General features: G+C 43.2%; 4 protein-coding genes across 4 annotated transcripts; 3 read left to right on the top strand and 1 right to left on the bottom strand.

The window, feature by feature from the left end:
• Positions 1-113: 113 nt before the first annotated feature.
• On the top strand, positions 114-3040 carry wntD (wnt inhibitor of Dorsal). The gene has a single exon (XM_018019023.2). It carries the CDS (start codon positions 1779-1781, stop codon positions 2712-2714), a length of 936 nt encoding a protein of 311 aa, XP_017874512.1. The 5' UTR covers positions 114-1778; the 3' UTR covers positions 2715-3040.
• Positions 3041-3538: 498 nt separating this feature from the next.
• Osi22 (Osiris 22) lies at positions 3539-5074 on the bottom strand. Its single transcript, XM_018019022.2, has 2 exons — positions 4293-5074; positions 3539-4223 (listed from the first exon to the last, which is right to left on the bottom strand). Exons 1-2 carry the CDS (start codon positions 5005-5007, stop codon positions 3895-3897), a joined length of 1044 nt encoding a protein of 347 aa, XP_017874511.1. The 5' UTR covers positions 5008-5074; the 3' UTR covers positions 3539-3894.
• Positions 5075-8496: 3422 nt separating this feature from the next.
• apn (apnoia) lies at positions 8497-9245 on the top strand. The gene is made up of 2 exons (XM_018018364.2): positions 8497-8720; positions 8788-9245. The coding sequence occupies exons 1-2, from the start codon at positions 8618-8620 to the stop codon at positions 9072-9074; spliced, it is 390 nt and encodes a 129-aa protein (XP_017873853.2). The 5' UTR covers positions 8497-8617; the 3' UTR covers positions 9075-9245.
• Positions 9246-9782: 537 nt separating this feature from the next.
• On the top strand, positions 9783-12518 carry LOC108612729 (uncharacterized). The gene is made up of 3 exons (XM_018005742.2): positions 9783-10132; positions 11044-11443; positions 11501-12518. The coding sequence occupies exons 1-3, from the start codon at positions 9992-9994 to the stop codon at positions 12010-12012; spliced, it is 1053 nt and encodes a 350-aa protein (XP_017861231.2). The 5' UTR covers positions 9783-9991; the 3' UTR covers positions 12013-12518.
• Positions 12519-13363: the final 845 nt, after the last annotated feature.

Genomic DNA, 13363 nt, shown 5'->3' on the forward strand with positions numbered 1-13363 from the left:
ATCCAAAACGGGCGACATTCAAATCGCAAATAAGCGCTAGCTACGGACAACTAGCGAGAGGTAACCATCAGCCCGAGAACTGATATCTCGTTGCTAATCTAATCGCTATCACAAGTCTCTCTCTCCCTCTCTCTACTCCTCTCTCTCACTCAGTCTGTCGCTCTGTGTATCTATAGATTTTTAATGATCTAGCTTATTTACGGGCCACTCCATTCCAAATGGCCGTATTAGCGGGATTCAATTTTTACGCATTGATTAGATTTGAGAAATGCCAAAAATCTGCGCGAATTTCCAATATTTCGAGAACATTTTTCGAGAAACTCCCGGCGCCAGCATCCTAACTTTCCCTAGCGCCGGCGCCCATATGTGTATATACCTATATGTAAATATATATCTCTTGTAAGACCAATTGACCAATCGTTGACTACCTGATCGATCGATCGGATCGGCTTTCGTTTTTGTGTACTTACCCCGGCGCCTTAGGTACTTAAAAAACCCTTTTCCGGTATGGAATTCTCGGCCTAATTAGAGATAGCGAGTTTTTGGTATTTTCATTGTGTTAAAACCCAAAACAAGAAATTTCCGCGCATGTTTTTAAGCGGGACGACTGGGGAAATGTAAGACAATGACTTTACCACTAGGAAAAAGTGTGCCACCCATTAAAAGGAAGTCTCTCATTCTCGCTCTCAGCAAATTTATAGATGTTTCGCAATAATATTGTTGCCAGTCCTCTTCAAGTGGTGCTATAAATTGGGATTAGATAGATAAGCGATATGAGTAAGCTTAATTGTTATCAATATTACATGAATATATATTGCCGAATCATATGTTGATCGATAAGTCTGACTATGACATGCCCTATAAGGCATCTGTAGACACTCTATACATTTTATTCACCAGAACTCTATTCATTTATAGATGATACATAAGAGTTATCAACCTTAAATTTATGTCTAGCACGTGTGCACCCATTGTAGAGTAGGCCCGCAGCCATTGCACCCCCATTGCCTACAGGGTATTCGCCCAATACGTTTCGCCCAATTCGTTTTCCCATCTATTCTCCTACGCCCTTTGTTTTCCGATTAAATCGTAAAAGCGTGTTGATTCCTGATAATATATTGATAGTGAACTTTGCACTCGATGATTGACTCATGGCATTCGGGCCGCATCGAGAGATTCGGTAATACCAGGACAACGAATTCGGTCTGGCAGTCTGTTAACTGTTAGCGGGATTCTCAAACAGCTTACCGCAAAGCGCAATTAATTTTCCAAATTGTATTATTTGTCATATGTTTTGTTATATAATTGGCTTTGCCAGCCGAGTTGGCAAAACACAGGGACGAGGGACTGCAGCCAGAGTACGGGAAGTTGGGAAAGTCCGTAAAACTGAATGGAATCGATTGAGTTTCATTCATGAGCACGTTCAGGCGCCGTAGGATATCTACCTGCCTAAGCGTGGGAAAGTTGATAACGCGACGGCCAAGATCCTCCAAGTCGGCCTGCCTCACAGGTAGAGCGCTACGAAATTGGGCTGCTCCGCAATTGCGTCGGATCGCCGGGATCTGTTGGGTTATTTGTGCGACGCGCTGGGAGTTTCTTCTGTTCATGAAAAAGTCCCAAGTGGAAAAAAGGCAAATTTCCGGTTTTTTGATCTCGTCTCGTATTTCCCACGGCCCACAGTTCCTACACTGGGTATAAAACCGAGCGGTTGGCTCCAGCCAGGACACAGTCGACCTAACGACAGCAACGAGAACACACACACACACCCAGAGAACACCATGTTTTATATCATACAAATATTCTTGAGCCTGGCGAGCAGTGCAACGGCTGCCAGCTTGACGGAGCCACTAAACTACTACCAATACACACAGTTCCAGGCGCCACTCTCCTGGGAGGCCATCAGCAGCAGCAGCTTGGACCAGGCCATCGCCAGTTGTCAGCGGAGCTTCAAGTGGCAGCGCTGGAATTGCCCCAACCAGGACTTTATCAGGCGTCGCACGTCACCAACTCCAGCCCAGGCGCTGGATCGCGAAGACGTCTATGTGGCTGCCATCTCCATGGCCTCCATCTTGCACACGCTCACCAAGGACTGCGCCAATGGCGTCATCGCTGGCTGCGGCTGCACCGACAGCGCCCTCAACGTGCCCTGCGCCCATGAGCCGGCCAAGGCCATGCAGCTGTACGAGCAGCGCTATGGCGTGGGCTCCGGAGCTTTGGGCCACAATCAGCGCGTGGTGGGCGCGCTATTGGAGAAGTCGCTGGAGCAGGAATGCCGCTGCATCCAGCACAGTCCGCAAGGCAGCTGCCTGGAGAAGAAGTGCGTGCAGGTGCTCAAGCCATTCGAGTCAATTGCCCAGGACCTGCTCAACATGTACGACGACGCCATACAGCTGGACACGACCGCCAGCAACCTGAAGATCATGTGGGAGAACATACCGCTCGACTCGCTTGTCTATATGCTGGACTCGCCCAACTACTGCCAGCCGGAGGCGAGCGGGCGCTGGACGGGCACCCGTGGACGCCAGTGCTCCAAGCACACGGGCAGCACTGCCGACGAGCGCCTCTCCTGCCAGCAGCTCTGCCGCGTCTGTGGATTCCGCGTGCGATCCCAGCACCTGCGCAGCGAACGGCGCTGCAACTGCAAGCTGGTCTGGGGCTTTCGCCTGCAATGCGATGTTTGCATTCAGCTGGAAAGGCACTACAGCTGCTACTAAGCCAGAGAGAAAGAGAGGGAGATAGAGCGAGAGAGGTATCCACAGAGAGTCGGAGAGAGAGCGAGACTTAGCCAATTGAGGGCGCTGGTTGAGCCCAGCCACAGCTGCAATTATTTAGTTAGACCTAAGCTAATTTATATATGCATAACTCTAATTTATTGACAACAATAATAATGAACAATAAAAATACGTAAATCGAAAAATATTACTGTGCAGAAATCATTTAACATTTGAATTGGGTATATTCACCAGACTGAACGTAAAGTTGATGTCATACGGTAATTACATTAGTTAGTCGAATATCTAATCAGTGCCAGGCCATCTAATGTTGATGTCATGCGATAATCGAATTATAGTTATTGTCTAATATCTAATATCTAAGTTCTAATATCTAATCAGCTCAGAGGCACAAACAAATTGAACATAAACGCGCATTACTAATTTGGAAATGTTATAAATATAGAACTTTTTCTTTTTTTTTTTTTTGACGATCTTAACTTCTGAACAAGCAGAAGGATGCGTAAAGTACATATTTATTTTTATTACATATTTATGTATATTATTTAACCTTGGCAAGGACCTGAATCTATCTACCCATTTTCTTTTATACAGCTTTAAATTTTCAATTCTTAATATAATTTTTTTTTAAAGATCTTTTTGCTCATTATGAATTATTATGAATTCACCGATTTTTCTTATAATTTGGAATTTGAATATCATAAAATTTTCCACTAAATTTACCAAAAAAATATTTCATGCCATACCCTACACATATGAATATACTTAATATGCTCTTCAAATTTTAGAATTGTCATCTAGAGCAAGCGATATGTATAAAATTAGAAGAGTAGAGTGACCGAATGTTGAGTGCAATGGTGTAATATATTTTCTAGTCAAGTACACCCGACTAAAGCAATCTGACTGGATTTTTGATCTGAGTATTAATTTTATTTTATTACTGGCACTCATTTTCTAGCAATTTTTTTATTTTTTAAATAAAACACAGCGACGCACCAGATTTCTTTTTATTTTATTTTCATATTTTATAACTTAATGCGAAACTTATTGCAATTTGTGTCTTTTGTTTGTTTGATCAACTAGCTGTCTAAACTCTCTCACTCATTCCCGCTCCCTCTCTCTCTCAAGCTCTCTCTCTCTCTCTCCCTGTCTCTCCCTGTCTCTAGTTGACCCAGGCAGTGGGTTTGCCCTCCACTCGGTAACCATTGTAGGCAGCTGACGCGGATGAGGCAGCCGCCGCCAGCTCGGATCTGCGGCTGGGCTCGCTGGCCCAATAGGAGGGCGCCACCTCGTAGGACTGCATCATTTTGTTGCTGTTCTTGATGGCCGATATGATGAGCAGGAATATGGCCAGCTTGCCGACTAAAATGGACTTGACCAGCAGCAGCTTCAGCTTGGTAACCAGGAACGGCACAATCGCCGATTGGATGAGAAAAGGTAAGATGAACAGCGGCAGCACTTTGGTCATCATGTCATACTTCTTGCCGCGACCTAGATGTAATTGCAGGTAAAAATGTATATTAAGTCGTCACTATAATCTCCAATTGCCTTTGAACTCACCTTCTTCGCTGTTATCCGCGGTCAGCCAGCGCGCGGCGAGTATCTCCTTTAAGTTCTCGCCGTCGAGCTTCACGCGCACGATATCGTTGCTCATGTCGAGGCTGACATTCAGGCCGGGTCCCACATGGTAGCGCTCCACGTTGTCCGCCTCATCATTGGGCTCCTCATCCAAGTCGGCCTCTGGCTCCGGCAGCTGCTCATCCAGTTTCTTTACATTGTTACGGTTCTTGCGTTTGCGCTTGCGCCGCTTCTTGCCCGCCGCCGTCTCGTTCTCATCATAGACGGGAGCGTCGGTCTGTGCCTCCAGCAGCGCTTCGGCATTCGCCTCGTTGCGCAGCTCCTGCGCCAGTGCATCATCGATGGCCACCTCCTGCTGCTGTTGCTGCTCCAGGTACTCATCTCCCTCGGTGGCCGGCTCCTCAATCGCCTCATTGTTGGCCAGGTGCACAGCACTCACCCGCTCACGCAATCGCTTCCGATACTCGCTGGTCGTCTTGTTGCCCAGATAGGTGCTCTTGTAGTTCTTATAGATGCCCATGTACATGTGGGAGCTCCTCCGCTGCGTCGGCCTATCTTCCGGCTCATAGCTGCTTGCCAGGCCGCGCGCAACCTCCTCCGAGGCAGCAGTGGTCGCCTCGCCCGTGTCCTGCTGCTGGCTGCCGGCCAAGGTGGCGCACAGCGCGAAAAACGTTAACAAACTCACAAAGCGGCTCATCTTTGGTGCATGTCAGAGAGAAGAATCGTCGCACTGAATACTGAGTGTGTGCGCACCACACGCTGGCCAGTCACTAAATGTGGCACGATCGGCGTGCCACATGCATTTTATCAACTCAGCTGCACAAGTTGCAGCAGCAACAACAGCAGCAGCAGCAGCAGCAGCAGCAGCAGCAGCAGCAGCAGCAATTGCTGTCGCAGTGGCAGAACATGCTGCGAGGAAAGCCAAGACCAGATCTGGAATTGGTATTGGAATTGGGCACAGCCAGCTTAAGACTGTGTCACTGACAACGCGCTTGCAACATCTTGCGGCACAACTGGATAGCCAAGAAGAAGCAGAAGCAGTGGAAGACGACGCCGATTCAGAATCTTCCCCAATTGAATTGTGGTCAAAACATTGTTGGCCTGCAGTGCAAACACGATAGATATCTGGAGTAGGCCTGCAATTTCTCATTGATCTCCATTATTGAATTTCTTTTAGCTGTAATTGACCAGCTTGCGTCTTGGCCATAAATAATATGAAAACGTTAAGTAGTCTGGCGAGCTGCTCTCCTGCTCTGACTGCTAACGGTCGCTCGTGTAATTCTTTGGCCATAACCAGAGACAATTAGCTCTGACGGCTATCGCATGAGAAAGTTGTTGACAGAATTGCCTGGCAAATGATCTGCTTCTTCTTCTTCTAGTAGTGCGGCTTCTCCATCTTATTTCTGCTCCAGCTTTTGCGATTGCTGCGATTGCTCTGATTGAGCTAGGAGCGGGTGTCTCGCGTCGCCAACAACTGTATCTGAAATCCAGGCTAGAAAGTAAATTCTGCCATTGCTATTGAATCCGCTTAACATATTTGGTCTCTCCACTAACTAACGACTTTCACATAACTTAATGCCGTTTATCTAAACTCGTTGCTAATCGATTCTAGGTAATTTGGAAATTTGATCTGTGTCTGATGTATTTACAGTTTTGTTTATGCATAGCAATTTGTCACAAAAAATATTTAAAAAAAAAAATAAGTATTATTATTATAATAAATATATATAGATAAAGATAGAATAATGGAATTTAGTATAGAGAAGTAAATTCTATGGAAATAATTAGTTCAATATATGTACTTAAATTTAATTATAAAAGGAAATTCTCTAGAAAAACGCCTAGTCCATATGTAAAAAGGTATAGAGGCCGATAGGAGAGATGCACATACTTAGATTGATTCAGCTGCTCAGCCTGAACCTATATATGGCATGCCACGCCTACTTCTACTTGTTACTTAAGCCTTAACAGAACTACATATTATACTCTGATTTCCCATTTTAAACGTGTTCAGGGTTTATAAAAATCATTATCTTCCATAAAAAACAATAGCAAATTGAAGTTTTTTCTAGATAAGCGAATTACTAGAAGAGCTTAGATTCAACTTATCTTATCAACTATTAAAGTACTTATGTACTTATGTATATACAATAGAATTTGATTCGGAGTACGCTTTTTAAGTAATTCACTTCATAATACTAGATCACAATCTTGTATTATGGATCAGTCTTTTTAGAGGCTAGACACGTTTTGAGGGCTTTTGCAGTTTGTAATGAAAGTGAATTGTGGACTTCAACAATGCCTACCAAAAGTATGTCTGCACTCACACACATATATATTTATCAATGGGTACGCATTGATAATTAAAATGCATTGCCTTTTGTCAATTAGCTGATAAATCAATATTGTTCATATGTATATGTACACGCAAAAACAAAAGAAGAAATGAAAGCGAATGGTTCCGTCTATTTGTCGGCAGCTGCCCTCAATATATAGACACGCGTCGTGAAAGAATGCCCATGTCCCAAAGTTTTTCAATCTGAGCACCCAAGTGCAACATGACCAAAGCCAAAGCAAAAACCAAAGCCAAAGCCAAATGAAAATCCAAAAGTGAGTCTCATCGCTTGCACCTTAAAGGGCACGCAGTTGCCACCGCCGAGTTGCAGAGTGAAAATCACTGATAGCTATGCATATTCAAAATAAAAATATGATATAAAACATAAGCGAGATAGTAAGCATTGAACGACTAGTAGATGCCCTATAGACAATTTGAAAAAAAAACAAGTAAGAAAGCTCTAGTCGAGACTGCTCGACTACGAGATCCCCTGAACCCTTGGAGTGCTAGCTATTTCAATAATTTTTCGCGTCTTTCAGCTTACACAAGAAACACACACACATACACAAACACATACACACACAAGCACCCACGCATAAACACGCATGGGCTGCAGTGTGCGCTTACTATGAGAACTTAATTGTTTAATAACTTTTTTTGTGGACGTACGATCTTCATGAAACTTTCAGATTATGATTATAACATGAATATGCATGTAATTGCCAAAGCACAAGTCTCTAGTATTTGAAATACGCGTTTTACAAAAGTGAGGGTGAGGGGGTGAATTTAGAGGTGGGGGGTAAATTTTAACAAAAACCGAAATTGTATAAATTGCATATAAGCATATATAAAAAATTTGGAGACTCTAGCAATAAAGGTGTAGAAGATATAATTTTATAACTGGTTTTCGATAAGGTTTTTCATCGATAAAAAAAAGATCGGGATGAGTTATCGAATTTTAATGATAAACTCGATATCCGCGCTGTAATTACGAACATTTTACAAAAAATTTGAAGTCTCTAGCTCTTATATCTTCGGAAATCGACGCGTTCAAACATACGGACAGACGGACAGACGGACAGACGGACAGACGGACAGACGGACAGACAGACAGACGGACAGGGCCAAATCAACTCAGCTCGTCACCCTGATCAAGAATATATATACTTTGTGGGGTCTGCCACGCCTCCTTCTGCCTGTTACATACATTTCAACAAAACCATTATACCCTGATTTCCCATTTTCAATGGGTTCAGGGTATAAAAAAAACAACTTTTATAAATAGGTCTAGAGCAAAGGATCTTTCCCGAATGAAGCTCAACTTTTGAAACAACTGCAATATCAGCTTGAATCAGCTGTATATTGATATTGAATCTGTTATCAATCATTATCAATAAAAAAAATAAAATAAAAAAAAAAAAGGGTATCGATATGGTTTTGTTATCTATCTTTATTGAAGATTTGTATTGAAATAAATAAAACTTTATCAATCTCTGTCAAAAAGAAGCTGAAACAACTCAGCCAAAACTATTCGTTCTATTCAAAAATTAACTGAATTTAACAATATTTCTATCGATAATTACCGTTTTCTTACGAACACAATCGATTTTTATCGATTCAGAATATCAACTTCCGCTTGTCCCATATGCCCCAAGACAAAGCCAACATACCACTTGAAAGCCATTTCCCTCAGTCCCTAGGGTATACTGACCCGTTGTAAGATTGGTCATCGAACGGCGCGACATTCCGCATGGCGGCAGCGGCACGAATTGCTTGTTTGGCGCACGTTCGTGCGACGTCCGGCTGTCGAATTTCAAGTAGCCAATGGCCCAGACCTCAGCCCTCAGATAAAAGCCAATGTCAATGTGGACAGCACATTCAATTGTCAGCCAGCACTGGTACCGTCTACATTGGGCGCATTGAGCAGATCGCATTACGGATTATACACTCAGGATTAAAGAGCATCAACACAATGGCTGCCGCTCAGAAATTTGCAATCACGCTGCTCGGTCTCTGTCTGCTCTGCGATTTGGTGCTCTGCCAGCAGCAGGCCAGCAATGACTCCGATGTGACTGGTTAGTAGCTAGAGCTGAGCTAGATCATCTCATATATATAGTATATAATTTATATTGTTGTAAACAGAGAGTCGCACCTTTGGTCATCATTTCCTGCGCCGCATCAGCTTCGCCCTGGTGCCGGGCGCATTTGTTGTGGGCGTGATCACCACCCTGCTGGCCGCCTTGACTGTCGTCTCGATAAAGGGCCTGGGCGTCGGTGTCATTCTGCTGGTGCTGGCCATTGGCCAGATGCTCTCCCGTGCTCTGCCCGTCCAGGCCGCAGCCGCCTACGCTGCCGCGCCCGCACCCGTGCCCGTCGTCTACTCCCACTCGCACACCCAGCAGCCCGTGTGGCTGGAGAAGGAGTGGTAATTCGAATGGGCTGGAGCTGGTCGCAGGCCACAGAATACCTCAGCGAGCGAGCATGCAACCAAATAATAATTTAAGTCTAGTTTAAATTATCTATTTACCAAACAGCAACACAGACACACACACAATAATTTATTTATTTAATACACAACGCAATTATTTAACGAAATCAAATATTTGTTTGTTGTTGTCTTTGATGGAAAGTGAAATCACCTCGTGATTAGTATGCAGCTCAGGTGGGTCATGATTTACGGTTCTTTCGTCGGCTCCAGATTGTTAAACGTGATAGAAAGTCCCGCCCCCGCCGATAATCGAATTGGGTCGCAAATCGAAGAGAAAAAAATTGATCGAAAATAATTATTGAATTTCTCTAGCACTTAGATCTCATTATGGACAGGCGACTAATTAATAAAACTCTCACTTGATTGGCAGTGCGGCTAATTAAGGCGCTGCCAATACAATTGTCAACCAGTTTAAGTCCGGCTGCAATTGTTCCACTTTGAGACAATTTCAAAGTTTCTAAACGACCGCCCCGCCACCTGCCCGCAGCTCGGCCTTAACTAAGTGCTGATAAGGCTGTCACTGATAAGAGCTGGCAGCACGCTTTAAATAACAATCATTACATCGTGCGATAATCCAGTTAACACTTCGCTCTTCATTTTGTTTTCTTTGACTCTTGACATTGAAAATTGGTACGTTTCAGCAACTGGGACGACTATAACTCAGCCGAAAGGGGCCAACGATGCACCGCCGATAGTCAGAAGAGACTGCAGCCACTGCCATGGCCCCAGCCAGTGTGACCTGCTAAACTAAATTGGCGAGAGCTCGAACGCCACTGGCCGCTCTTGGTGAAACCAGTTGGCTGTGCCGCGCTTGGCCACCAGGATCGACAGCCACTGGCAGCCACCGCGATCTGGCTGATGCATTCAGTTCAAAGCTGTTGCTGCTCTCGTGCAGTTGTGCCCACATCGAGATATCAAACTTCAGACTTCGCAATGCGTGTTATTGTTCTCGCTGTGCATATCCTGCTGGCCGTGGGCCTCGCGCAGGCCTTTGATTGGGTAAAGCATAAAAATATATATCAAATAAGATTGGTGTTGAGTGTTAGGCCACATTGACAGCAGAATTTATGACGAGAAATAATATACAATAATAATATCAGTATGATATTGTATATTAAAGTACTACTGTATAGGGTCATCCATTAAAACAAAGTCTGTGACTTCATCACGCTAAAATTGTGGTCACATATCAGAATCGTATTGATATTGCTGAGCTATCAAGGAAAGTTATATCTTAGTTTATATCCTCAAAATAAAAAAATTAAAAAAATAAAAAAAAATAAATAAATTTGTAAATGTTATATTTTTAATCCAAGTTTATTATTTCAATGTATTGCTATAAATAATACGATATATAAATTTAAATTAAAAGCAATTGTGAATTAGTGTCCCTAGGCAAAGGCATATAATTAGTATATCCATAAATTTTAATTGTTGTCAGTTACAAGTTAATACTACAGTAAGCGAACAAAAGTTTTATAGCTATATATTTCAAATGCCGAACCAAAATCTAGTTACTTTAAGTTTGTGCTCCAGCTAATTTTACTCATACTCTGAACATCTCAAAAAGAAAGAAAAAATAAGTATGAGTATGAATGTGAATATCATGAGTACTTTAGTTGATTGGAAAGAGAAGGTCTTGCTCCAAAATCCTCTCTATTTGGAGGAATAAATATTACAATTAATTCATTTTTCTGTCTAATATAAAGATTCTTTACTTCATAATATTGAACAAAAAAGAAAAATAACCTTAGTTGATTGTTAATCATATGATAGACCAATCTGAATAGTGTAAACCTTCAATGAAAAACTCAAGAGATTACACTAATCCACGTAATACCCACGTAGTACTGCTTCCCCCGCCCACATAGTAAAGTTGAAAGTGAAATTTGGTGTTGCATACTTTGCAGCGCGCCTTGAAAACCTGCGATACCTCAAGCCCGAACTGCGTGACACGCATTTTCGGCTCGACCATACCGATGCGACTGTACGAGTGTCTGAGCGAGTTCAGCATGCTGCGCTGCACGAAGCTGTTCGTGCTGCAGAAGCTGGAGGAGCGGAAGCAGTTGCCGCAGACGGGCAATGTGACGCGCGACTTTCTCGACCAGTTCTTCGGGCAGGAGACGCAACTGGGCAGCCTGATCACAGAGAAGTATCAGCAGATGTCGGAGAAGGAGCTGAATCAGCGGCTGGTGCAGAGATTTCAGCGCTTCTTCAAGAATCGCGACCTCAAGCTGCACTTTCTGCCCGGCATGCTGGTCAAGGTTGTGCCCAGCAAGGAGAACAAGCTCAAGTTTAGCCTAAAGAAGGGTGAGTATGTGCGCCAGGAGAGATATATTTGCCGCTGACTATGTCTATGCTCTGCAGCCATCAAGTCGCGCCTGGGCCGAGCACGCCGGCGCGATACGGACGACGAGCTCCATCTCATGAATCTTCACGCGCTGACTGGCGGCACCTTGGGCGGCCCGAGCGGCACGAGCGGCAGCGGAGCCAGTGCCAGTGGGGAGATCTATGTGCCGGAGGTCGAAGGCAGCTCCAAGCACAAGGGCGGTCTGGGCGGTGGTCAAGGCGGCAACGACGAAGACGGTGGCGGCGGCGGTGGCGTCGGTGGACTGCTCAAAAGGCGTAAGAAGAAACATTCCTACAAGACGACCATGCTCCAGGTGGCTGTGCCCATACTCGTCCTGCCCGTCGTACTCTTGGGCAGCCTGCTGCCCTTCATCCTGCCCACCCTCAAGATGGCCACCATTATGTCGCTCCTAATGAACAACGGCGCCTTTCTGGCCGCCATGCTCTACGCGTACTCCTCGGCCACCGCTGCCAGTGCTGCCAATCAGCCGCAGCACATCAGCTACGGCTATAGCGAGGGCTTCCATTGATCGTAAATTAATTTAATTTAGTTAAAAATTCCCATCCAGCTTGATAACAATGCTCTTCCAATAAAGACTGTCTCCCGTTCTACGGCCTTCGTTTCTTGAGTTTGATTTTAATGGAAATTGGGTGTAGAAGGGATCTTTGAAAGTGAGAGTGACCAAGGCCTCCTCCATTTGGGAGTACCGTGGCGTTGATCTTTCAATGTCGGAGAAGAGTTCTTGTGAGGAAATACCTTTTCTATCGTTCGGAATACATTTCTATTTCTAAATTTCGCAGCTTGAATATATTCCTGTGTTTTCCCTCTCTCTTTCAGAATCCAAATCTATTTTTGTTATTGCTTTCTTAATCGATTTAATCGCCTTCACCCAGGTATTGCATAAAACATAGTGGATTTTAACATAAGTTGAATAGATCTAAAGCTAAGTCGCTTGCCTTATACACTGCAACTGACCTATATACTAATATGTATTTCAATTCCCAGCAAATTCAAGGTTAAACTAATTTAATTTTATAAAGGGTAAAGTCCAAATCTAAAAAAAAAAAAAAAACATTAAGTATAATATAAAGAAATGTTAGGTATTTTTATTAGATACTCATATATGATATATATATGTTAAAAATTCTTAAGAGTTCAAGAATTTTACGTCATTTCTAAATAAAGAACTTCACCCGAAAGTTCAGCAAAAGTTTTGGATGATAAATATGCGACGTTTTTTTTTTTTTTTTTCGTTTTTTTTTTTTTTTTTTTTTTTTTTTTTTTTTTGTCGCAGCTCATTAAAAATGTATAGGCGCACGCGCGACTACAGCAACAAGACAGCAGACAACTAGTTTGGTATACAGCAGCAGCAACAACAACAACATACAGAAACAACAATGACACTTAAGCTGCCGGTACTTCCCAGTCAATCGAAAAGAAGCGAAGCATACGAAATGATTGAAGCAAACAGAGCCAGAAAATAAATATTAATTTAATAATAAAGGTGGCTTTAAATTTCATATTTGATAACTGTAATAAACCAGGCACTAAAGGCGGAAGTGCATGACCAGCAGATACCCTATTGTGCATAAAATATTTAAATATTTAGTTCTCTCTTGCTGTTCGCTCAGCAGTCCAATTGTCGGTCCTATTGAGATATCAAGATTTTAATGTATAAATGATCGTCTGATCTGAAATTTAAATATACTCGATCTTCAGTAAGAGAATAATTCGAATACTAATTAGACAATCAAAAATAAAAAATGTATAATAGATGTAGCCAGGTTAGTTGAGAGCGTGGGAAATCGTCTTTAGAGCTAGAGACTCAGCATTAAACTCCTTAATTGAACTTCTCTTGAGGATATATCTTCAAAACTTTT

Source organism: Drosophila arizonae, chromosome 2, assembly GCF_054131065.1.
Source record: "Drosophila arizonae isolate 15081-1271.41 chromosome 2, UAZ_ARI_1.0, whole genome shotgun sequence".
NCBI classification, from domain to species: Eukaryota; Metazoa; Arthropoda; class Insecta; order Diptera; family Drosophilidae; genus Drosophila; species Drosophila arizonae.

Coding starts and splice junctions, on each gene's coding strand:
- Osi22 (XM_018019022.2), bottom strand. CDS start 5,007: ATGAGCCGCTTTGTGAGTTTGTTAACGTTTTTCGCGCTGTGCGCCACC. Junction 4,224..4,292: donor CGCGGATAACAGCGAAGAAG/GTGAGTTCAAAG, acceptor AATTACATCTAG/GTCGCGGCAAGAAGTATGAC.
- wntD (XM_018019023.2), top strand. CDS start 1,779: ATGTTTTATATCATACAAATATTCTTGAGCCTGGCGAGCAGTGCAACG.
- apn (XM_018018364.2), top strand. CDS start 8,618: ATGGCTGCCGCTCAGAAATTTGCAATCACGCTGCTCGGTCTCTGTCTG. Junction 8,721..8,787: donor CAATGACTCCGATGTGACTG/GTTAGTAGCTAG, acceptor TGTTGTAAACAG/AGAGTCGCACCTTTGGTCAT.
- LOC108612729 (XM_018005742.2), top strand. CDS start 9,992: ATGCATTCAGTTCAAAGCTGTTGCTGCTCTCGTGCAGTTGTGCCCACA. Junction 10,133..11,043: donor TCGCGCAGGCCTTTGATTGG/GTAAAGCATAAA, acceptor CATACTTTGCAG/CGCGCCTTGAAAACCTGCGA. Junction 11,444..11,500: donor CAAGTTTAGCCTAAAGAAGG/GTGAGTATGTGC, acceptor TATGCTCTGCAG/CCATCAAGTCGCGCCTGGGC.